This window comes from Urocampus carinirostris, chromosome 16 (assembly GCF_059441175.1).
Source record: "Urocampus carinirostris isolate Australia breed hairy pipefish chromosome 16, RoL_Ucar_1.0, whole genome shotgun sequence".
Classification (NCBI taxonomy): Eukaryota; Metazoa; Chordata; class Actinopteri; order Syngnathiformes; family Syngnathidae; genus Urocampus; species Urocampus carinirostris.
Genome location: NC_142364.1, coordinates 11,989,787 through 12,016,333, shown reverse-complemented (window position 1 = coordinate 12,016,333; position 26,547 = coordinate 11,989,787). Strand labels below are relative to the sequence as shown.

Below are 26,547 nucleotides of genomic sequence, written 5' to 3'. Positions count from 1 at the left end.
AACAAAAGTCAGATGAAATCCCGGGATTGTAAGAAAAATAGCGCTAGGCTAGCTCGTTAGCTAAAAGACAAAATGATGAGTGTCACATTTTTATACGAGAGAGCAATAAAAAGCGCTTCCGCCTCATTTGCATATTCTTAATGAGCCCAGGCGGCTACTTTATTGTCCTCCCACGGCTTTTCCCCTCATCTGAATGAAAAATAAAATAAATAGAGAGGGAAACAGAGAATGACAAAGAAATGACAAAAAAGATATGAGATAAAAAGAGCAAAGGAAAAAGAAAAAGAGAATGAAAAAATAGAAATAAAGAAAGAGAGAGAGAAAGAAATAAGAGAAGAGAAAGAGGGGAAAAAGAGAAAACATGAAAAGAGAAGGTAAAAGAGAAAATGAACGAAATAGAAAAACGAGGAAAAGGAAAAAGAGTAAAACAGATAAAGAGAAGTAAAGAGAAAGAAAGAGAGAGAGAGAGAAGAAGTAAACAAAAAAGAGAACATAGAGACCGGATATTTGAAATAAAAATAACGAGAAAAACAGATGACGATGATGATAAAGAGATGAAAAAAATAGAAATACAAAAGTGAACAAAAAAGAGAATGAAAAAGAGAACAAAAAGAAAATAAAAAGCGAATAAAATGCAAAAGAGAAAGAAACAAAACAGAGACGGACAAGGAAAGAAAGAACAATTTAAAAAAAGAGAGAAAGACAGACAAAAAAAGAAAAACAAAAAAGAATGAGAAAGAAAACAAAAGACAAAGAAAGTGAAAAAAAAAACTGAACAGTAATAGAAAGAGAGAGAAGGAGAAAGAGAAAGAGATACTAGCACGGACAAAGAGGGAACAAATTGGAAAAGGAAAGAGAGGAAGAGAAACAGGAAGAGACAAAGAAAGAGAAAGAGAAAACAAGAGGGAAAGAAAGTGAGACAGTGAAATAAAAAGTGAAAAAAAGAAAGAGGGCAAAAGAGACAGGTAAATACAGAGAAGGAAAATAAAGTGATACAGAAAAGGAAAGGAAGAGCGAAAGAGGAAGAGGAAGCACGAAAGAAAGTGAAAAAGAGATAAAAAAAAGGATGAGAGAAAGAGAAAGCAGAGAAGAAAGAGAATACCTAAAATGAGAATCAACTTCCTCAATCCTGAGATGGCTGGAAGCCATTCAAAGGAAAATGGCAGTGCGTGAACGCGAAAACCCTAGCAAAATGGCCGCCGGTTGGCATCAACCTTCCCATTCCTCCACTTTTAAAGACAATCCGTGTTGTTTTTCCAACGTTGGGCTATTTTTTGGGGCGCTCCACAATATGTCGGAAGCTGATAAGCTCCAGCTGGTATTCGCCAGAGGACCGACCAAAACACTAACCCCGAAGAACCAAAGAATAGGAGAAAAAACACCAAAACCTAGACGCCATTTTGGGTGTTTTTAAGGTGGAGTCGTCGTTGGGTTTCATGTAAACAATTGGGTCCAAACGTTGTCCCAAAAACGTCCATGGGAGGAGTCGGCACGACAGAACTTTAATGTTTTTTCAATGTCTTTTCAACCGCTTTTTGCTTTCGATTGTATCGTTCTTTTTCTTTCTTTCTTTTTCTTTTCTTTTTTATTGTTCTTTTATTTTCATTCAGCCTTTTTTCCGTCTTTCTGTTTCTATATTTCTTTACTTTCACCGTTTTCCTCCGTTCTCTCTTTTATTTTGCTGTCTCTCGCTTTTAATTTCTCTGTTTTTTTTCTCTCATTCTCTCTATCATTTTCTCTTTCTCTATTTTACTTTACTTCTTCTCTTTTTTTGCTTTTCTTTTCTCCTGTATCTCATTTTTGTCTTATTCCTTTTACTGTTTTTAGTTTCTTTCTTTCTATTACATTCGCTTTCTCCTTCTCTTTCTCTGCGCCTTTGTTTCTCGAGTTATTTTCTTTTCTCTTTATTCCTCCCTTTCTATCACTCTTTCTCTATTACTTTTTGTCCTTTTTTTCTTTTACTGTTTCTCATTCTCTATTTCTATTTTTCCTTCTCTCTAGCCTTTTCTTTCTCTCTCTCTTTCTCTCTTACCTTTTCTCTTTCTTGCATTTCACCTTTTTCTGTCACTCATTCTCTTCTTCCCTCACTGTGTTTTTACTTTCTTTATCTCTTTTTAATGTTCTCTCTCTCTCTCAATATATCGAGTTATTTTTTTCTACACTCTTTGTCTCTCTCTCTCCCTCTCTCTCTCTCTCTGTCTCTCTCTCTCTCTCTAGTTATTCTAATTCTCTCTTTCTCTCTCTCTCTCTCTCATTATCTCTCTCTCTCTCATTCTCTCTCTCTCTCTCTCTCATTCTCTCTTTCTCTCTCTCTCCTTATTATATTTTCTTCAATCTTTGTTACTCTCTCTCACTCTCTAGTTCTCTTTCTATTTTACTCTCTCCATTTTTTCTTACTTGCTTTCTCATTCACTATTTCTATTTCCTCTCTATCCTTCTCTGTCTCTTTCTTTCTCTTTTAATTTCTTTTTTTACTTTTCTATTTTATTCAGAATCTCATTCTCTTTTTTTCTTTATCTTTCTCTCTCTTCCTCTTCTTCCATTTTACTTTTGTTCTCTGTGTGTTTATTTCTCTAATTATTTTTTCTTCTCTCTTTATTTCTTTCTTTTCTTTATTCCCCTTTATCTTTAACGTTGTTTCTTTTTTCATTCTTTCTTTCTCTCTTTTTCTCTATGTCTTTATTTCTTTTTTTGTTTTCTCTTTTTTATCTGTCGCTTTCCCTCTTTCTCTTTTACTTCCTCCCGTTCTTTTATCTTAGTTTTATCTTTCTTTTTGTCTCTCTCTCTCTCTCTCTCTCTCTCTCTCTCTCTCTCTCTCTCTCTCTCTCTCTCTCTCTCTCTCTCTCTCTCTCTCTCTCTCTCTCTCTCTCTCTCTCTCTCTCTCTCTCTCTCTCTCTCTCTCTCTCTCTCTTCTTTTCTTCATTCCCCTTTTTCTTTAACGTTCTTTCTTTTTTCGTTCTTTCTTTCTCTCTTTTTCTCTATGTCTTTTTTTCTTTATTTTTTCATCTTCTCTCTATTGTTCCCTGTAGTTCCCCTCTTTCTCTTTTACTTTCTCCCTTTCTTTTATCTTTTTTCTTTCTTTTTGTCTCTCTCTCTCTCTTTCTCTATGTCTCCATTTCTTTTTTTCACATTAAAACCAGTTGGACACTGAAAACACGCCCAAATTCCCTTTATCTAAAAGTTAAGTGTTTCATTTTCTTATTTATTATGCCGCCTTTTCCAACGCCTACTTCAAATTGCTCTCGTTAAGGTAGCAAGTAAACAGAGGCTAATTAGCGTAGCGCTAGCTTAACTCAAACGAGCTCGTGAGTTTATTTTTTCTCTTTTTTTTTTCAGGGCTGATACGTATGAAAAGGCACTCGCTTTTGGAAAAAGGTCCTATTTCTGAAAACATACAAGATCTATTTTTTTTTATACCCGCCTGCCAAAACGGGGTCGTTTCACATCTTTACGGTGAAGCTAAAAACTCTTGGAGTCGTTGTCACCGGCAGGTATAAATTTTCACTCGGCTAGCGTTTATAACCCAATAATAAAACCTTCCCTTCTGTTAGCCCCGCCTTCCCGTCAGGAATACATTTGCAACTTTTTTTTTTTGCTAACCGTCCTTCACCCGAAACCTTGGCCTTGTCTCAGCTAACCCGGGATGAATATTTATTTTCCGGCTTTTTAAGCTAACCCAAATGCTAACCCAAAGACGTGTTTACAGCCTGCGAGGACGTTCGAAGGGAAAAATGACGTCGATTACCGTCATTGGCACAGAATGTATTTTCAAAAATGGTTTTGGATGATCTCTTCTAGAATGTTTGGGTTTTTAGGTCTAAGCTAGCCCAACATGAAAACGGCGTCCATAACCATCATCTACACTAAATGTCCTGGGGTCTTTGATTATTACTTCTTAACATTTTCTATCATTGAGAGAGAGTGAAAAAAAGGAAAGAAAATGAAAAAAGGAGAGAAAGGAATATATAGATCTAGATTGATCCATCTGTATAGTTTTTTTATGGATTCAAGTACAAAAAAATGTGTCCATGAATATCCCACTAGATCTAGATATATCTAAATGAACCTAGATAGATAGATAGATAGATAGATAGATAGATAGATAGATAGATAGATAGATAGATAGATAGATAGATAGATAGATAGATAGATAGATAGATAGATAGATAAATGGGTAGAGGTCTAGATAGATAGATAGATAAATGGGTAGAGGTCTAGATAGATAGATAGATAGATAGATAGATAGATAGATAGATAGATAGATAGATAGATAGATAGATAGATAGATAGATAGATAGATAGATAGATAGATAGATAGATAGATAGATAGATAGATAGATAGATAGATAGATAGATAGATAGATAGATAGATAGATAGATAGATAGATAGATAGATAGATAGATAGATAAATGGGTAGAGGTATATATAGATAGATAGATAGATAGATAGATGTCTAGATAGATAGATAGATAGATAGATAGGTAGATGGGTAGATGTCTAGATAGATGGATGGGTAGATAGATAGATGGGTAGATGTCTAGATAGATAGATGGATGGGTAGATAGATAGATAGATAGATGTCTAGATAGGTAGATAGATAAATAGATGTCTAGATAAATGTCTAGATAGATAGATAGATAGATAGATAGATAGATAGATAGATAGATAGATAGATAGATAGATAGATAGATAGATAGATAGATAGATAAATAGATGTCTAGATAAATGTCTAGATAGATAGATAGATAGATAGATAGATAGATAGATAGATAGATAGATAGATAGATAGATAGATAGATAGATAGATAGATAGATAGATAGATAGATAGATAGATAGATAAATAGATGTCTAGATAAATGTCTAGATAGATAGATAGATAGATAGATAGATAGATAGATACCGTGTAATGTATTTATTTGTATTTATTTGAGACACTTATGCTGATCTTCACGAGCGAAAAAGAAAGAAGGGGCGGAGCAAACGCGGGCTGATGGGAACTGGGGACGGGTAAAGGTGAGTGTTTGTGAACGCAGGAGACAATAGTGGATATATATTTTTTGCACCCTTACCTTTGGAAATATACAGTTTTTTTTCCTTGGATTACTTTCAACGGGTACCCCGACTCTGCAGGTCTGCATCAAATGATAAGTAGCTTGCTCTGTTCGCTCCACGTACCAGCCTGGTATTGCAGTATCACTGGGAACGATGCAAAAGCACTGATAGTTTCTTGGCCCTTTGTTTAGGACCTTAACTCAGATCCTTGACTGGGAGCAAGTGTCTCAGCCTATTAGCTTTGAGATGTATCATGAATCGACTGATAATAGACAGTAGATGATTAATAAAGAATACATATCAATAAACTTATACAAAATCCCCCCATCAACAGAATAGTTCATTCAAAAAACATCCATTATTTAATGTGGGCACATGCGGCTAATATACCGGTGCTGCTTGTGTATGTACTAAGTCGGTTTTCCTCCCGAAATGCGTTGGGTGCGGCTTATAATCAGGTGCGCCTTATAGTCTGGAATTTACAGTACTTTATTCATACCCGTAGGGAAATTCACAGGGATATTCGTAGGGAAATCTAGATCTAGATGGGAGGATAAGGATTAATCTTGATTGATAGATTTAGTCAATGGATCTACATAGATCTAGTTAAAAAGGGGTTTTCTTATCTGGGTGAGTTAGATGGATGTAGAACTAGATAGATAGATCTAGGTGAATCTAGATGGACCAGAAGGAGCCCGAATGGATGGATCTAGATAGGGAGGTCTAGATAAAGACCGAGATGGATAGATCTATAGATAGTTTTAGTTTCAGACAGTTCGATTTATTCAGTAGATTGATCTAGTTCAATCTAGTTCATAAGTATATCTAGATGAACCTGGGTGATATAGACATATGCGAATAGATCTATATTTGTATAGCATTAGGTGGATCTAGTTGGACCAAGATGTACCAGGATGCATAGATTTAGTTAGATAATTAGATCTAGATATAGTATAGACAACAACAGAAAGCTCTATATGGACAGCTCCAGTAATCGATGGATCTATGTGTCTCTAACTAGAACTGGAAGAGATGCTAGCATGAATAGCGAGCGATTTGCTGCTAGAACTCTATCCTATTCCTCCAAGAAGAACCTAGATGAATAGATCTAGATAAATAGGTTTAGATAAAGACCAAAATAGATAGATAGCTTTAGTATTAAACATATCTAAGTGGTTCGATGGATGGAACTGGATGGATCTAGGTGGTCAGACAGATATTGATCCAAGTATATCTAGGTACATACATCTAGATTCATCTAGATGTACAGGTCAAGATTAAGCTAGGCCAACCAACAGCTTTAATAAGTAGATCTAGATTTGACTGGGTGATTTAGATGGATATAGATGGAAAGATCTAGATTCATCCGGGTGATCTAGATGGATGTCGTTGGATAGATCTATACAGATAGATATTGATTGATCTAGATAAACCAATGTTTAAATAAACCAAGACAGATGGACATGAATAGATAGACAAGGACAATACAAACATGTTCTTTGTTCCTTTATCGTCTTTGTTCTCTTCTATCCTCTCTGTAAAATGTGAAACTGGAGTGCCACGTCCAATTTTGTTGTCACGATATGTTTAACCCATTTTGTAACTGACAATAAAGGTATATTCTATTCTCATCTCATCTCATTAGCCGCACAACTTATCCTCAGTAGGGTCGCGGGGTGCTGGAGCCCATCCCAGCCATCATCGGGCAGTGGGCAGGGGACACCCTGAACTGGTTGCCAGCCAACTCACTCGCTCATTCACAATTCACCTGAAATGCATGTTTTTTGGAATGTGGGAGGAAACCGGAGTGCCCGGAGGAAACCCACGCAAGCACGGGGAGAACATACAAACTCCGCACAGGAAGTCTGGAAGCTGGATTTGAACCCACACAAGAGGTTCCCAAAGACCTTAGAACTGTGCCGCACACGCGCTAACCACTGTGCCACCGTGCCTATTCTATTCTATTCTATTCTAGATGTAGGTTTAGATGTAGACCTAAAAGGATAGAGTTAAAATGCTAACTCTAGTAGTAGATACATCTATGTGGCTGCAGCTAGAACTAGTTGGATCAAGATGGAAATATCGAGATTGGTCTGGATGGATTGGTATAGTAGTTGGATATACCAAGATGAATCTATTCTAATCTATGTCTGTTTTTCTAGCTTGAGGTAGATCTAAGATAGAGAGAATACCTGGATGGATCGAGATAGGAAGATGGACATTGAATTTTGGGAAGAGGACTGGGAAATGTTTCTTCTGCCAATTTTCGATTTTCAAGTTCATGCTAACCCAGGGAAACAATTAAAGACTGAAACGGGAATTTGTCGGTCTGACGTGTAGAATCGCCGTTAGCACTCAAACGCGTCAAATAAATGATGAGAGTCACTTCAACTCCACTTCGTCATTTTACTCTTCCTCTCCGGTTCTCGCCCTTATCTCGTTTCATTTCCGAGGCGACGCCCCCTCAAGGTGAATGGATTTGCCGCGGAAACGCCAAACCGATTAACGGACGCCGATTTAATAGCACTTATACGTGCCCCCCCCAGGAGATTATTCCGACTTCATCAACTGGAACGGTCAGAGGTCCTCGCCGTCGATACGCTGGCCGCCATCTTGTTAGCATAATGCTGATTGACGACGTCTTTCCCCTACGGACGAAAAACTGGTTTTCGCTATATTTTTTCCTTCCGGATTTACTCTATCCCATTGTCGGATTTTGGGTTCAATTTCTATCTGGGGAATTGAAACTCTAGCCATCGTGTTCAATCTTGGATCCTATTAAGAACACTGGTCCAGAAACAGGACCATTTGGACTGGATTCTATTCAGTTTGGCTTTAATTTGATAAACCGTTTTAGCGTAAACTGAAACTATCACAGTCTCAAGCGAAAGTAAGAATCGCCGTTATTAAAATATCTCAAAATGTTGGTTTTTCATGTCATTTGCGTCAGTTTTCTGTACAGAGAGCTTTGCTCGCATGAATTCTAATCTTCACTTCACCAAATTTGGACAAATGAGATCCCCCTTGGTTACTTACCGTATTTTCCGCACTGTAAGGTATAGTAAGGCATGGTAATAGTATGTTCTGCGCCTGTATCGCGGTGTTATTACGTGAAATTAGCGTGTTACGCGTGTGACGGTCAAACGCCTTTCTCCGCGTATATACAGCGCCATTTGCCGAGCGCACGTCAGTTGTGCTCGGGACGTCAAGGGGGTGAACATGGATCCCCGTCAGCGTAGTGACCTCGTCTTAATCCATTTTTATTTCTTGACATTTCTTTTCGAGATAATAAAATAAAAATGATGCCATAGCTTGAAATCTTGATCTTCACGGGACTGTGTCTTGTGCGGTTATGATTTCTACAGCCCGGTGCCGAGATTTGCATCCCCTCGCTACTACAACCACTTTGACCTCGTTTTATCTCACTTTTAGGGAATGTAATGGCGAACATATAACCAAAACCACTTCGTCTTGCATTTGTTGGAAATGTAATACAACTTAAACCATTCCGTCTTTGTTTTTGTTGTGAACGTAATCGAACGGTAAATCCTCCCCCCCTCGCGTGAACGCGCATTCTGCTGCGCTTCCAACGAAAGCGATTGTATTCTATATAAAACGCTTATTAAAACAATAAAGCGAGCTAATTATAACAATTGGGAGATCCTAGTCTATATAACGCGTTTATTTAAACAATAAAGTGTGATCGTATTCTACAAAATGCGTTTGTTAACGCGGATGAAAAAGTCACCAACGTCAATGCACGCTTACAACAAAAGCGAACGCAGCAGAATGCGCGTTCACGCGAGGGGGTGGGGGGGTGTGGCTGTTGCGTAAGAGTCGGATTCGGGCACAACACCGGCTCGGGAGCTTTTATACCCGTGGTCCACACGAGAAAATGACGCAGAAATGACGCGATGAGGAAGCGGAACAGTCGCCGGCGTCTGTTTTGCGGGCATACCACCGATGAACAGCGGGTTGGCCAATTTTGCGCATTTTCCATCCCGGGCAACCACGGGCAAAAAAAAAAACGCAAAATTTTAGCCGTGATTCAGCCGCAAACGGCTGTGTGACCGGCCCTTAAGGCAAGCAGCCGCCGACTAGATTTTCCCCCGAAGGCGAAGTCGTCCCCGGTGTATGCTGGGATTTATATACCGGCGTTTCATTTCCTAACCAATGTGTCAATCATCATTTGAATCAGTCACTATTGGCTAAAGTTATTCGGAGGTAAAGGGGGCGGATCCTTTTTATCATTTACAGGCTCGCATAGGCTAAAGGGGCGAAACAAAGCCTGCGATTGGCCGAAAAAGATGAATGTGAATCACAGGTTGGGTTGCACTACGGCATAGAGAAAACATTTTTTACTATTCTGTATTTGTAAATATTTTACTCTCCTGGATTTACTACACTCATGGTTGTAAGAAGACCATGGTTACGTATTATTATTGAACGTGATGGCTGCAAGAGAACTTAGGTGAGCTATGCGGCTTTATATTTTCCCGGTATCTTGTTTTAGAACGATCTTGATGTTTCTGTGATGAGTCTATTTTTAAACTTAATTCAATTCAAAGGGCGGCAGTAGCTCAGGAGGTAGAGCGCTTGTCTTGGGATCAAGGGATCCCAGTTCGAATCCCGGCTCGTCCGTGTTACATGTCGAAGTGTCCTTGGGTAAGACACTGAACCCCTAATACCCCCAATAAGCAGGTTAGCGCCTTACATGGCTGCAAGGCCGCTATTGGGAAATGTGGAGCACATTGTAAAGCGCTTTGGGAAGTCATTGACTTGAAAAGCGCTATATAAATGCAGATCATTTCATTTCATTTTCATTTATTGTCATATGCACAGTAAAGAAGCCCGTTTCCCTGCACAATGAAATTCTTACTTTGCTGTCTACACAGTTGCCAGCAAAAAAATTAAATAGAAACTAAGGAATGGTTGGCATTTGTTGAATCCCAAGACTTGAACCTTCCGAATGATATTTGGAACGATGCATTTGAGTGATTGGTGACATCGTACAGACACTGTTTCTGTACATGTCTACGACACGTATTTGCTTCTTTGCAAGCTTTGGGAATGTTAAGGGGGTAATAAGTTGGACTGAACTATCCGACTGTTTTGTCGACGTTCCCATTGTAGCGCCTTATAATCCGGTGCACCTTATGTATGGAAAATATAGGACCAAAGACTTTGGGGGTGTCGGCGTAGGTCACTCCCGGGCCGCGCGACGGAGTGAGTTCGGCAATCGCGGCGTCACACGGCGCGACGCGAGAAAAGTCGGCGGGAGTGATCGGGCTACCCCGGTAACTGGGGGGAGCCCTCTCGTCCGACGACCCCGGTAGCGCGGCGCGACGACAGGCGGCCGTCCGCGCGCGGCGGGTGAAAGGCGGCGGACGTGCGCGGGACCCCCGTAACTGTTTCGGTGTCGTGCGTATCACGCCCGAAAGTATGCAGGGTTAGGGGCTCGCGCAAGTGCGGTGCGGCGCAAGTAAAAACCCTGTCGTGAATTTGTCTCCGATCGTCCCGGGCGGACGTAAAATCGCCCAGCTGTACGACTCTTAGCGGCGGATCACTCGGCTCGTGCATCGATGAAGAACGCAGCTAGCTGCGAGAGCTAATGTGATTTGCAGCTGCGATTGGCTGGCAACCAGTTCAGGGTGTCCCCTGCACACTGCCCGGAGATGGCTGGGATGGGTTACAGCCCCCCCGCGACCCTAATAAGGATAAGCGGTGCAGATAATGAGATGAGATTTTTATTTTTATTTTTTTTTTTTTTTTTGAAGGGGCGTCACTACTTCGCAGATTTTCACTTTTAGCAGGTGGTTTTGGTCCCCATTAACCGCGATAACCGAGGTCTTACCGTACTTATATTCATTCTCATTTTTTTTCCCCGATCTGTGAAACACGATATAAATCGCAACAGCGAGTAACGTGATTTGCAAATAAAAGACGTACAGGAAGGCGTCAGGGACGGCTTATTTGTAGGATTAAACGAGACAGGTCGTGAAGGATTTTATACATTTGACTATAAAAGATTTTATACGATCGAATACAAGTTACATTTATTGAGTGCAATGAAGATTTTCACCGAGTAGGCTTAAGTTCAATGACAGGTCACGCTGATCCGAATGCGGAATGTTTTGTCTACTTCTGTTGATAACGGGACTCTGACGAAGGACGGCAGGCATTGTTTTGATAAACGCTCTGCTGTTTTGAGTTTTTCCAGACATCGAGGCGAAGTGATGGAGCCCACGTGGGGGCTTCCCTGACACACCCCCATGGGAGGAGCCGGCACACCTGCTTGCGGAAAAACGTGGGCCGAGAGGAGAAAGCGAGAGATCGAGAGAGGAGGCTTGACTGAGACTCGAGCGACACTAATTCGGCTAATTCGATGGAGTTCACTTAGTTAAATTGTTGAGAAATTAAATCAGCCCCTGTGTGGAAATGCCGGTCCCTTGTCCATCTTTTCCATCAAGAAATGAGCACACATTGTCAGGTGAATGTAAGTTGTGTTTGTTTAATAACTAATTTGAACAATTTGGTAAACGCTACATTTGAATATTTAATTCCTAAGAGTAGCAACAAGAAAAAGGGAAAAACATAACGTAGGAGGAGGATGGGAAATAGAGCATCCTTTTCCCGTTTAATTGCGTATCGGAAAGTGGACATCCTCATTAAGATCGGATCAAAGAGCGCGAGAAGCCGAGCGTGAAAGCGAGGCGATTGGCCAATCGGAGAGGTGCGGGTCTTTGATGTCTCCCACGTGGCTCCTCATAGGCGGACATTAAGGGGAAGCGCTTCTCTGAGAAATTCCGCCTTTGGCTACGTTCCGAGATTCATCTTGATTGGCTCTCTCGTTACGGATCTGGCGATAATCTGGGACCGTACGACGATACCGGTTTTTATTTGATATTTGGAAAAAAATATGTCCTAAAACTTCTTGGATTTCATGGATGGACTGAATCGAGACCTTGGACACGAATGAAAACCAGTTAAAAACAAATAGTGGAGATCTCATACATGTACTCAAACATATTGTAGCAATGTAAAACATTAGAAAGAGTCATATCAACACAGCCCAGGAAATCACAGGTATACCCCTGCCCAGTCTGGAAGACATTTAAGGCCCATGCTATCCCAGCAAAACCTCACAGAGAGTCATCAAAAAAAAAAAAATCATGGGCAGTTCTCTGCCCAGTCTGGAGTACATTGACCGCTTGCGCTACAACAGTACTCCTCTCACCCAGGCCACCACCTCAGCAGACAAGAAAAACTCACAGAGAGTTGTATACATAGTCCAGAAAATCATGGGTTGTTCCTTGCGCATTCAGGAAGACATTGAGACCTTGTTCTAATGCAGCAGACCTTTGCAGACAGAAAGTTATCAAGACAGCAAAGAAAATCATGGGCTGCTCTCTGCCTGATAACCAAATTAGAATGACACAAAATCAAAACTTAATTCCATGATTATAAATGAACCCAACTTTCAGTTGCCCAAAAAATACAAACCATAAAAAGAATATTTAATACAGCCCAGAAATCATGGGCTGCTCCCTGCCAGACAGTCAAACTAAAATGACACCGAATCAAACTCAATTCCATTGTGATAGTTGAACCAAATTATAGGTTAACGAAAAAACAGACCTTACATAAATGAATTAACACGGCCCAAAAAGTCATGGGCTTTTACCTGCCCAGTCCTGGAGATTTTGACAACTACTACTAATGCAACAAAGCCGACATCATTATCACGTACTTTTCAACCTCTGGCCACCACCTTTGAAGACAGGGAAACCTTACATAGTCATCAACACAGGTCTGGAAAAACACGTGCTGATTTCTGCCCAGTATGACATTTTTGACATATTTCTTTCCCCACGTCTACTTTCCTACAAAACATATTCATCAATGATAAGAAAGAAAATTGAATTCTACAGCCCAAAAGATACAAAATTATTTTATTTTTTTGCAATGCCGAATGGCCAACAAAAACAAAGACTGGTCAAACTGGACCATGTGCTTGTTTTAATTCTCAACTGCCGTCTCCTCCCACACTCTGCATCCACCCACTACTCCACTGTACCAGTTCAGGTTACATCACACCAAAGGTAAATCAATTGTCATGTTTCTTTCGTTTACTACGCATAAGTAGTACTTATTGTATACTAATATGTTGTTTTAATGTTTTTTATCAGGGAGAGTTGGTAAGGCATTAGCTAGTTAGCATACGTTTGTAATACCCGCTACAAAACTATTTCACTTTGCAACCCCAGAACAGATTTATGTTGCATCTACTGTATTTAGCCAATAACAAGAACCATTCCATTTTCAAAGGTTATCTCATTCTCATTTAAACAATTTCTAGAAAGTTAAAATAATTTTCTCAAAATGTCAACAGATAGGTTTGTATCCCCCGCTATACAGCAATTTCACCCAACTCATACAAAATGAATGTCCTATCCTGGGGGTTTTCTGTACTGACCCAAGAAACAAGGGTCAGTCACTCATTTCCGTTTGAACAACTTCTATAAGGAGAAAGCAATTGTTTTGAAACAATAATGACAGATAGGTTTATATACCCCGCTATACAGCAAAGTGACCCACTGAAGAACAGATTCATGTTGCATCACTGGGTTCTGCTGTATTTAGCCAAAAACAAGAACCATTCCTTTTTCAAGTGTTATTTCATTCCTGTTTAAACAACTTCTAGAAAGTTAAAGGAATTTTCTCAACATTTTAACGGGTAGGTTTGTATCCCCCGCTATACAGCAATTTCACCTAACCTGAACAGATTCATGCCATATCCCGGGGGTTTTCTGTACTGACCCAAAACACAAGGGTCAGTCTTTTATAATCTCATTCCTATTTGAACAACCTCTAGAAAGTGAAAGTTTTTTTTCTCAAAAAACTAACTGGTAGGTTTTGTATCCCCCACTATACAGCAATTTCACCCAACTCATTACAAATTCATGCCACATACCGGGGGTTTGCAGTACTGACCCAAACAGAAGGGTCAGTCTCTTGTAACCCCATCCCCAGTTAAACAATTTTAGAAGGAGAAAGGAATGTTCTCGATACAATGAGGATAAATAGAATTGTATCCCCCGCTTTACAGCAAAGTGACCAACTGACGAACAGATTTATGTTGTATCCCGGGTTCTACTGTATTTAGCCAAAAAACATTCCATTTTCAAATGTTATCTCATTATTATTTGAACAACCTCTAGAAAGTGAAAGGATTTTTTTCTCAAAAAATTAACAGGTAGGTTTGTATCCCCCGCTATACAGCAATTTCACCTAACCTGAACAGATATATGCTGTATCCCGGGGGGTTTACTGTACTGACCCAAAACACAAGGGTCAGTCTTTTACAATCTCATTCCCGTTTGGACAACTTCTAGAAAGTTGAAGGAATTTTCTCAAAACATCAGTAGATCGGTTTATCTCCCCCGCTATACAGCAATTGCACCCAACAGATTCATGCCATATCCCGGGGGTTTGCTGTACCTACCCAAAAAACAAGCGCCAGTTTCTTGCAATCTCATCCCCAGTTAAACAACTTTTAGAAGGAGAAGGGAATTTTCTCAAAACAAAGAGGATAATCTATTTGTATACCCCGCTTTACAGCAATGTGACCCACTGACGAACAGATTTATGTTGTATCCCGGGTTCTACTGCATTTAGCCAAAAAACATTCAATTTCCAAGTGTAATCTCATTCCTGTTTGAAAAAAACTTCTAGAAAATGAATTCTTCTCAAAAAATTACCAGGTAGGTTTGTATCCCCCACTATACAGCAATATCACCCAACTCATAACAAATTCATGCCACATACCGTGGTTTTGCTGTACTGACCCAAACAGAAGTCTGAGTCTCTTGTAATCTCCCATTTGAACAACTTCTAGAAGGAGAAAGGAACTTTCTTAAAACACTGAGAACAAATAGGTTTATTTCCCCCTCTATACAGCAATTTGACCCACTACAGAAGAGATCCCAGGGCTTCACTGTATTAACCCCCCGAAAAAATACATTCCCCTTTAAAAATCCTTCAGTTATCTCATTTAATTCACGTTCGGACAACCTGTAGAAGGTCAAAGGAATTTCCTGGAAACGCTACGACAGACGTCCACCATTTATCACTTAACAGAACCTGGAATAAAACGGGGAGTGAAACATCTGTCCGAGCCGCAGAGAGATTGAATAAAAGCCGATTCCCCGAGCGGAAAGATAAAAACAAGCTCTTAAATTGAAGCTTCTCTTTGTCTGACGCTAACAAATTGATAGCGAGGGAACTCGAAAATTGACGCAAGATCATCCTGACAAGAAGGTCACGCACCGCAAAATCAAAAGGGAAGAAGAAGAAGAAGAAGACCGGGAAGAAGGAAAAATAAACGCCAGTCGGTGAAGATGAGGCGGCCGTGGCTGATGATTTATGACTCGGTGGCCTCAAGTAAATGTAGAAACCGTACCCCCGCGTGTTCTCGGATCACATTCGTAGTCCAAGGACTGAAAATTCTGGTAATGGACGATTAGAAAAAAAAAATGAGATGCCTAGCTGATAAATTGAAAATGGTTCGAGGAGGAATACATCCCATCCAAACCCCCCGAGGATTTAGATTTGTTTTGTTTTACTTGAAATTTGAGTAAAATCCCAACTTAAAACAGAAAACAAGGTGTGATCAGCAATAAACTGAAACTTTAGAACCCAAGGTGTTCAACACAAAGACATAGCTCGTTTTCAGATCTACAAAACTCAATTCCAATGAAGTTGGGAAAGTGTGTTAATTGCAAATAAAAATTGATCCAAGTAAATTGCAAATTCTTTTCAACCCATATTTAAATGAATGCACAGCAAAGACAACATATTTATTGTCTTCACTCATAAACTTTATTGTTTTGGGAGAAAATCATCAACTCTGTAATTTGATGACAGCAACACGTGCCAAAATAGTTGGGACAGGTGTCAATAACTACTCAGAAAGTGGATGAATGGAAATCAACCAACTATTTGCAGGTGAACAGATGAATTAGCAACAGGTGAGAGTTGTTACTGGGTATAAAAAAGGGAGACCCGAACAAGCTAAGTCATTCACATGCAAGGATGGGGCGAGGTTCACCTCTTTGTGAACAACTGCGTGAGCAAATTGTTGAACAGTTTAAAAACAACATTCCTCAAAGTACAATTGCAAGGAATTTAGGGATATCATCATCTACAGTCCATAATATTGTGAAAAGGTTCAGGGAATCTGGAGAAATCACTGTGCGTAAACGGCATGGCCGTAAACCATTATTGAATGCCCGTGACCTCCGAGCCCTCAAGCGGTACTGCATTAAGAACCGACATCAATGTGTAAAGGACATCACCACATGGGCTCAGGAACACTTTGGAAAACCACTGTCAGTCAATACAGTTCGACGCTATATCCGTAAGTGTGGGTTAAAACTTTATGTTGCAAAGCGTAAGCCATTCATCAACAACATCCAGAAACGCCGCAGGGTTCTCTGGGCCCGAGCCCATCTAAAATGGACTGATACAAAGTGGAAAAGTGTTCTGTGGTCTGATGAGTCAGTTTTCCAAATTGTGTTTGGAAATTGTGGACGTCGTGTCCTCCGGTCCAAAGAAGAACAGAACCACCCAGACTGTTATGCACGCAAAGTGCAAAAGCCAGCATCTGTGATGGTATGGGGGTGCATGAGTGGCCAAGGAATGGGTAACCTGCACATCTGTGAAGGCACCATTAATGCAGAAAAGTACATTCAGGTTTTGGAACAAAGTATGTTGCCATCCAAACAGAATCTTTACCATGGGCGCCCTTGCTTCTTCCAGCAGGATAATGCCAAGCCACACACTGCACGTCTCACGACAGCGTGGCTTCGTAGTAAGAGGGTGCGGGTGCTTGACTGGCCTGCCTGCAGTCCTGACCTGTCTCCCATTGAAAATGTGTGGCGCATTATAAAGCGCAGAATAAGACAAAGGAGACCCCGGACTGTTGAACAGCTGAAGCTGTACATAAAGCAAGAATGGGAAAGGATTCCACTATCAACGATTCAACAACTAGTCTCCTCACTTCCTAAACGTTTATTGAGTGTTATTAAAAGGAAAGGTGATGTAACACAATGGTGAAGAAGCCCCTTTCCCAACTACTTTGGCACTTGTTGCAATTATAAAATTCTAAGTTTATCATTATTTGCTTATGGAAATAAAGTTTATGAGTTTGAACATGGATAATCTTGTCTTTGTGGTGTATTCATTTAAATATGGGTTAGAAAAGGTTTGCAAGTCATTCTATTCTAATTTTACTGACATTTTAAACTTTTTCCCAACTTCAATGGAATTGACTTTTGTACATTGTGTCGAGGGAATGGATCTCATTCGAAGCCTAGGAGGAATACATCCCATCCAAACCCCCTGAGGATTTAGACTAGATTTGTTTTTCTTAAAATTTTAGTGAAAACACAACTTAAAACAGAAAGCCTTGTGTGATCAGCAATAAACTGAAACTTTAGAACCCAAGGTGTTCAACACAAAGACATAGCTCGTTTTCAGATCTATATTGTGTCGAGGGAATGGATCTCATTCGAAGCCTAGGAGGAGGGCATCCCATCCAAACCCCCTGATGATTTAGATTAGATTTGTTCTTCTTGAAATTTTAGTGAAAACACAACTTAAAACAGAAAGACTAGCATGATCATCAATAAACTGAAACTTTAGAACCCAAGGTGTTCAACACAAAGACAAAGCTGTTTTTCAGATCTACATTGTGTCGAGGGAATGGATCTCATTCGAAGCCTAGGAGGAATACATCCCATCCAAACCCCCTGAGGATTTAGACTAGATTTGTTTTTCTTAAAATTCTAGTGAAAACACAACTTAAAACAGAAAGCCTAGCATGATCACCAATAAACTGAAACTTTAGAACCCAAGGTGTTCAACACAAAGACAAAGCTCGTTTTCAGATCTATATTGTGTCGAGGGAATGGATCTCATTCGAAGCCTAAGAGGAATGCATCCCATCCAAACCCCCTGAGGATTTAGATTAGATTTGTTTTTCTTAAAGTTTTAGTGAAAACACAACTTAAAACAGAAAGCCTAGCATGATCACCAATAAACTGAAACTTTAGAACCCAAGGTGTTCAACACAAAGACAAAGCTCGTTTTCAGATCTATATTGTGTCGAGGGAATGGATCTCATTCGAAGCCTAAGAGGAATGCATCCCATCCAAACCCCCTGAGGATTTAGATTAGATTTGTTTTTCTTAAAGTTTTAGTGAAAACACAACTTAAAACAGATAGGCTAGCGTGATCAGCAATAAACTGAAACTTTAGAACCTAAGGTGTTCAACACAAAGACAAAGCTCGTTTTCAGATCTACATTGTGTCGAGGGAATTGATCTCATTCGAAGCCTAGGAGGAATACATCCCATCCAAACCCCCTGAGGATTTAGACTAGATTTGTTTTTCTTAAAATTTTAGTGAAAACACAACTTAAAACAGAAAGCCTAGTGTGATCAGCAATAAACTGAAACTTTAGAACCTAAGGTGTTCAACACAAAGACAAAGCTCGTTTTCAGATCTACATTGTGTCGAGGGAATTGATCTCATTCGAAGCCTAGGAGGAATGCATCCCATCCAAACCCCCTGATGATTTAGATTAGATTTGTTCTTCTTGAAATTTTAGTGAAAACACAACTTAAAACAGAAAGACTAGCATGATCATCAATAAACTGAAACTTTAGAACCCAAGATGTTCGACAACCTGCACAAAGACAAAGTTCATTTTAAGATTAACATTGTGGCTAGCGTGATCACCAATAAACTGAAACTTTAGAACCCAGGGAGGTCCACAACAAAGCTTGTTTTCAGATCTACATTGTGGCCCAAAGACTGGAACATCGGGTGTAAGACAATTAAGAAGGACAGAGAAATCCGGATGGACCAAAAATTTGAATAATTGAATCAATTCCAGAGGGAATGGATCTCATTCGAAGCCTAGGAGGAATGCATCCCATCCAAACCCCCCGATGATTTGGATTCGATTTGTTTTTCTTGAAATTTTAGTAAAAACGCAACTTAAAACAAAAAGGCTAGCATGATCACCAATAAACTGAAACTGGAATTATGCAGTGTTAAAATCTATTTTTCACAGGAAAATCGGCGCATTAGCTAACTGGGTTTGAGTACTTCTATTTATGGGCAAAAAAACAACCCCCTTAAAACATAAAGAGAAGATTATTTTTTATTTTATTTCTATTACCTAAAAGGAATCAGTATTTTGTATTGTGCAGAAACAAAACCAAGACGTTTACTTCACAAATAAAGACATTAAAGTTACACGACCATAAGGCATCCCGGCTACTTCATCTTGAAACACATACAAGATCGAAGGGAACTAAACATGAAAGACAATGACGCAGATAGCATGCTCACCTGCTGATAGAACCCCTAGAAAGCATTACGCCAACCAACTCTAACCTAACAAAACAAGAAAGTAGGAGTTGCCAGAGATATCAAAACATCAAACTGCTGCTAACTGAACCGAACATGAAAGTGGTTTACTTCGGTCTTCAGAATTCAAAGTCACAGATGCTACGCTAACCCAAGCTCAACTACACATGTTGAAACACCAACTGTATCTAAATGAACTAAACATGAAAGACAATGAGGCAGATAGCATGCTCACCTGTGCATAGACACCTAGATAGCATAACGCCAACCAGCTCTAACCTAACGAAACAAGAAAGTAGGAGTTGCCAGAGATATCAAAACATCAAACTGCTGCTAACTGAACCGAACATGAAAGTGGTTTACTTCGGTCTTCAGAATTCAAAGTCACAGATGCTACGCTAACCCAAGCTCAACTACACATGTTGAAACACCAACTGTATCTAAATGAACTAAACATGAAAGACAATGAGGCAGATAGCATGCTCACCTGTGCATAGACACCTAGATAGCATAACGCCAACCAGCTCTAACCTAACGAAACAAGAAAGTAGGAGTTGCCAGAGATATCAAAACATCAAACTGCTTCTAACTGAACCGAACATGGAAGTGGTTTACTTCGGTCTTCAAAATTCAAAGACACAGATGCTACGCTAATCCAAGCTCAACTACACATGTTGAAAAAACCAACTGTATCTAAATGAACTAAACATGAAAAACAATGACGCAGATAGCATGCTCACCTGTGCATAGAACACCTAGATAGCATAACACCAACCGACTCTAACCTAACAAAACAAGAAAGTAGGAGTTGCCAGAGATATCAAAACATCAAACTGCTTCTAACTGAACCGAACATGGACGTGGTTTACTTCGGTCTTCAGAATTCAAAGACACAGATGCTACGCTAACCCAAGCTCAACTACACATGTTGAAACACCAACTGTATCTAAATGAACTAAACATGAAAGACAATGACGCAGATAGCATGCTCACCTGTGCATAGAACACCTAGATAGCATAACGCCAACCGACTCTAACCTAACAAAACAAGAAAGTAGGAGTTGCCAGAGATATCAAAACATTAAACTGCTTCTAACTGAACCGAACATGGAAGTGGTTTACTTCAGTCTTCAGAATTCAAAGACACAGATGCTACGCCAACCCAAGCTCAACTACACATGTTGAAACACCAACTGTATCTAAATGAACAAAACATGAAAGTAAGTAATTACAAAAACGTGGACAAACTCTGGTCTTAGTTTAAATGTGTTTCTTTCTTTCTTCTTTCCTGCTCATTCGTTTTTCCATTACTCGTGCTTGCAGCCCCTTAGAGTTAGTCGATTGCTTGTTTTCCTCATCCATCATATGTTGATGCTGCAAAGCTCACTGGGAATTGTAGTCCAGAGATGAATGATACACTCAAACTGTGGCATACCCGCTAAAAAGAGCCTCCTGTGGATAGGTTGATTCCTCCATCTTGGAAAAAAAAAATCAATGATTTCTCTGATTCAGAGTCGGAGCTCTACGACTATTATGTCCCTGCAGGTCAATAAAAAATGAAACAATTGCTTAAAAGGTGATATCAAACCACACGTAATCGTTTTTACAGTAGGCCCCTGGGATAAGGCATCCCCGCCTTATGCTGTTTTTACGTTATGGTGACCCTCTTCATAGCATTTTCCCCAAAATACCACACGAATAGCATTTCACAAGCCAAAAACGTACAAAATCTTGCCATTGTTTGTGTTATATTTTCATAAAGGTGCCGAGACGCTTTGGGCTGAACTACGTCCCACGATGTCTATCACTCCATTCAGTTCAGAATCTCGTGTGCAAGTTGAATAATATAATATTATATTCTTTGTGCTGTATTCATTGGCTATGGGCTATGGTTTACAATGATGCTAAAGGAAGAAGAAAAACAGACTAACCATGGAATCGAAGCTTGTCTTTAGCACTTAAATCTTCAACAATAGATGCTGTTATTACGTTATGGTGACCCTCTTTCTGCCATTTTCCCCAAAATACCACAAGAAATGTAGTTCCCAAGCCCAAAAACCTACAAAATCTTGCTATTGTTAGCGTTATATTTTCATATAGGCTGATACGCTATTGGCTGAACTACCTCCCATGATGCCTATCACTCCATTCAGTTCAGAATCTCGTGTGCAAGTTGAATAGTACAATATTCTATTATTTGTGCTGGATTAATTGGATATGGGATCTGGTTAACAATGATACCAAAGGAAGAAGAAAAACGGACTAACCATGGAATCGAAGCTTGCTTTTAGCAAATATGAAGAAGGCACTTAAATCTTTAACAATAGATGCTGTTTTTACGTTATGGTGACCCTATTTACGCCATTTTCCCCAAAATGCCACAAGAAGTGTATTTCAAATGCCCAAAACCGTACAAAATATTGGTATTGTTAGCGTTATATTTTCATAAAGGTGCTGATATGCTAAACTATCTCCCATGATGCCTATCACTCTCTCCATTCAGTTCAGAATCTCGCGTGCAAGTTGAATAGTACAATAGTATATTTGTTGTGCTGTATGCATTAGCTATGGGCTCTGGTGTACAACGATGCTAAAGGAAGAAGAAAAACAGAATAACCATGGAATCGAAGCTTTCCATTGGCAAATACGAAGAAGGCATATAAATCTGTAACAATAGATGATTGATAGACTTTAAATAACTCAAAGCAGGATGACAAGCTCCTGCTCAGGGTGTTTTTCAAGAACGGGAAACCTAAAAACATCTGATGTAGTTATTCAGCTATAATATTTCACAAGGAGCCATTTTTTTGCCATTTTGAAGTTACGGGTGTCATGCAACAAGCATTTTGAGCACCTTGGAATTCCAAGAATTCCTAAAAAAAAATTACCGACTTAAGGTTCATGGGAATCGGCGACGGTAGCTCTGACCTGGCATTCCCGAGATCCGGAGATGGTGTACGTACAGGTCCCGGTCCCGTTAACCAGCACGTCCATAGCCTCGGAATTGTTGGGTTTGTAGTCCACATAGTACTCCTGCAGGGGGGAACTCAAGGTCCGTTCCGTTTCCTTGGACTTCTTACGTCGTTTTCGGGCCGTGGCAGAATTCTCCTGCAGTTGTTTGACGCTGCTGGGGTATCGTTTCCACGATACGTAGATCACCAGGAGGATCATAGCCACCGATAGAAAAAGGGCTACGGTTCCGGCGACGATTTTGTGGAAGGAGACCGGTTCCAGGTCTTGGTCCGGTGGGAGGGCAACCGGTTGGGTGACGGCCGGCGGCGTCCCGCCTCTTAAAGATCCGTCGGGTGTTTTTCCAGGACCGGTTGGTAAAATCAAAACGGACGGGTGTCGTTCGACTCCCTGGGAGACGTTAGCAGTCGAAGGGACGGTAGCAGGGACTCGGTTGGACGACGGGCAAACCCCGAAGGCGTCCACCGCGTCCATCACCTTCTCGCCTTGAGCCTTCTTAGGTGAGGCGCAGATCATGGTGGTTTCCTTAGCACCTCGGAATTTTTTCAACCAGGACACGAGGGGACAGATAGCCGGACCGCAGTCCCAAACGTTTCCGGCTAAGCTAATGCTAGTGACGGACACCCAGGCGTCCACCGCTTCCTGGGACACGTTACTCAATTTGTTAGAGTCCAGGTTGAGGGTTTGCAGGTTGGGTAAATACTGGTAGATGGCGGGGTCCAGGTCCGACAGATCATTGCCGGACAAATCCAGCTTCTGGACGGAAGCCCAAATCCAGGTCAGGCCCTGGGACATGGACTTGATCCGGTTCCATTGAAGGTAAAGAGCCCGTAAGTTGTAGAGTCGAGGAAAATGGGAAAAATTGATCTTGGAGAATTGGTTGTGTTCCAGGTGCAGTTCGGTCAGTTTTACCAAACCAGAAAGAGCATTCCGGGTGATACTTCGCAGGCGGTTGTAGCCCAAGTCCAAAAACTCCAGATTCCGACAGTCCTGGAACAGACGCAAGGGCAGGATTTTGAGGGAATTGGACCGGACGTGAAGGCTGAGAAGTTTCCGGAGTCCTTGGAACTGTCCGGAATGCAAAACCTCCAGTTTGTTGTAGGACAGATCCAGGTTCCTCAGATTAGGGACCGGATGGAAGGTGATGTTCTGGAGGGAGGTGATCTTATTGGAGCTCAAGATCAGTTCTTTCAGTCTTCGGACTCCCTGGAAGGCCATCCCGTCCACCGCCGTGATGTAATTGTGGTCCAGGTAAAGCCAGATCAGGTGGTTTAGGCCGACAAACTGGCCGGCTCGGAGGTTGAGCAGACTGTTGTACCTTAAGGAAAGACCTTCGCAACCACCTGAGAGGTTTTTGGGGACGTCCCTGAAGGCGCTGGACTCGCAGTAGACAATTTTGCCGTCGCATCGGCAACTTTTGGGGCACGGTCGATCGCTCCGTGCCGGACTGGTGGCCAACCAGACCTGGATCAGCAGGTGGAGGATCGTCCAACGGCGTTGCGGACCGGAGCCTGGAAACAAGAGGAAAACCGGATCAGGTCAAGACTCGGGAAAAACCAGGAAACGCGTCGCAAAATCGGTTGAGGCTTCAGATAATTGGATCTGATCTAGATGGTCATCAAACAACTGTTTTTTAGTCATGGTTTTGTTTAAAGGTGGGGTGTGAAAACGAGTGTTACAAAGCTTAAGGAAGAATACAAACTACGGAGACTCAAAGATACCAAAACAAAACATTTTTCATTGTGTTTTTTTTCGCCAAGGTTTTTACAAAGAAAGAAAAAAATATCAAAACAAGAAGAAAAATGGAAAAATAGTGAGAATCAAAAAAAAAAGTCAGAATAGGAGAATACAAAAAAAAGATAAAGAAAGGAAAAGGTAAAAAAAGATGAAAAAAGAGAGATAGGAACAGGAAAAACAAAATGAGAAAAGGGAAAACGGTAAAAAAGAACAGAAAACAAGTTAAAAAGGAAAAGAGATAGGAATAAAAGAGAGGAAGACAAAAACAAAAAAGGAAAAGAAAGGAAAAATAATGCCATAAAAACAAAGGAAGAGTAAAAAGCTTACTTTGGTAAGAACAAATAAATCTTGGAAAAAAAAAGAGAAAACTAAAGATAAAAATGTTACAAGAAAAATACAAAAAACCAAATATGAAATGGTGAATAAATACATAAAAAGGGGACAAGAGAAATAAATAAAAAAAAACATCAAAAGCCTTGAAAGAAAAAAAGAAAAAGCAAGAGAAAAAAACAAGAGAGGATAGAATAAATCAATTAAAAGAAAAGGGAAAAAAATAAGCAAGAAAGGACTAGTATACGAATATTTCACACTGTCCCTTTAAAATGACAGAATCCATTTATTTACGAATATCGCATACATTAAAAAAAAAAAAAAAATCCGTTTTTTTTTTTTTCCCCGGTATATCGAAATTTTCTCCGATTCACGGGAATCACTAAAGCACTCCTCCTTAAACAGCTCACGTCCTACGTAGCTCCATCAGCTAGCTGCAAATGTAGCGCCGAAATCCGTTCTCTCCTAATCCACTCAGCCCGGATGACTTGATCACATTTTCCGCAGTCCGACCTAATCCCGCCGCCGATTCCTTTCCCACTTCCGGCACGATTGTTTGTTTTCTCCGATCCATAAAAAAAAAAAAAAATGCAAATGGCCGCCGAGCCTTCGCGCTGAAGTTCAAACGAGTGCCTCTCTTAAATCTCGTTTCGGTTCCTGAACAAAATCCAGATCAAATCGGTTTTGCGTGGCGGGGAAATCGAGTTCGGGTTCGGCGATGAGACAAATCGCTTAAAATACCAAATACGATTTTAAAAAATGATATGTTGACAGTAAAGGAATCAGTAGCAGAGAGTGTAAAGGAACAGAACATGGAAATGTATTATACTCGTCCGAATTCAAAAAAACATCGAAGGTACCCGAGCGCAGGCCAGGTAACGCATCCGTGCTCATCATTTTGAAACACCAACTAGTCGTAAATGATCAAAACATGAAAGAAAGAAGATGCCGGAACCATATGTGGGTTCTACCAGGACTGCCTACTGGTTCTAACTGAACAAAACACGAAAGGATGAGGATGCAAAAAAAGTGTCACATGTTAACAACAACTATATAACATAACACCAACCGGCTCTAAGAAACAAAACATGAAAGGAAGAAAAAACAGAAAAATGTTTTGGAACAGTAACTAACCGAACAAAACATGAAAGGGGAGATACCGGATGAGACAAAATACCAACTGGTTATAACTGGACAGGACACGAAAATGCCTTACTGCAATCTCCAGAATTCAAAGATATCAAAACTTTGCAATCACAAGTACGACGGCACATTAACTAAATATAAATTAACAACACATGAAAGTAAAACACGTCAGGATTGTATTTTGGAACACTAACTAACTGAACAAAACATAAAGGAGGGAGACACCAATAAGACTGAACAAGACACGGAAGTAGTTTACTACGATCTTCAGAATTCAAAGACTTTAAAACTTAACTATGACAGGCACGACGGTACAGCAACTAGATCTAAATGAACCAAACATGAAAGTAAGAACATCAGGAACATATTTTGAACACTAACTAACCAAAAGAAACATACAATGGAGAGAATGTCAGATAAAACAGATTAGCAAGGGCTTATAACAGGACATGAGAGGAGTAACTAAATGCAAATGAACAAAACATCAAAGTAAGAGGATGTCGAGGCATATTTGGCTTCCATCAGGAATGCCTACTGGTTCTAACAGAACAAGACATGAAAATGATGATGCAATGATTTTACATTGTCACCTTTTAATCGAACATATAAAAGAACTATTGATAGAATATAAAGACATCATAACTTTGCCATCACAAGCACGGCGGCACATTAACTACATCTAAATGAACAACACATGAAAGTAAGACGAATCAGGGACGTATTTTGAACACTAACTAGCTGAACAAAACATAAAAAGGAGTAAAATGCCGAATAAGACGAAACACCAACTGATTATAACTGGACAAGACATGAGAAGTTTAAACCCTGGATCTAAATGAACTAAACATTAAAGGACGAAGTGGAATGCCCT

At 40.1% G+C, this 26,547-nt stretch overlaps 1 protein-coding gene across 1 annotated transcript in view; it reads right to left on the bottom strand.

The window, feature by feature from the left end:
- LOC148350290 (leucine-rich repeat transmembrane neuronal protein 4) overlaps positions 1–26,547 on the bottom strand; it is a 160,690-nt gene that overhangs the window by 119,639 nt on the left and 14,504 nt on the right. Inside the window, exon 2 of the mRNA XM_088355408.1 lies at positions 22,422–23,974. Coding sequence (XP_088211534.1) covers positions 22,422–23,974 — 1,553 coding nt within the window. The remainder of the gene's footprint in view (positions 1–22,421; positions 23,975–26,547) is intronic.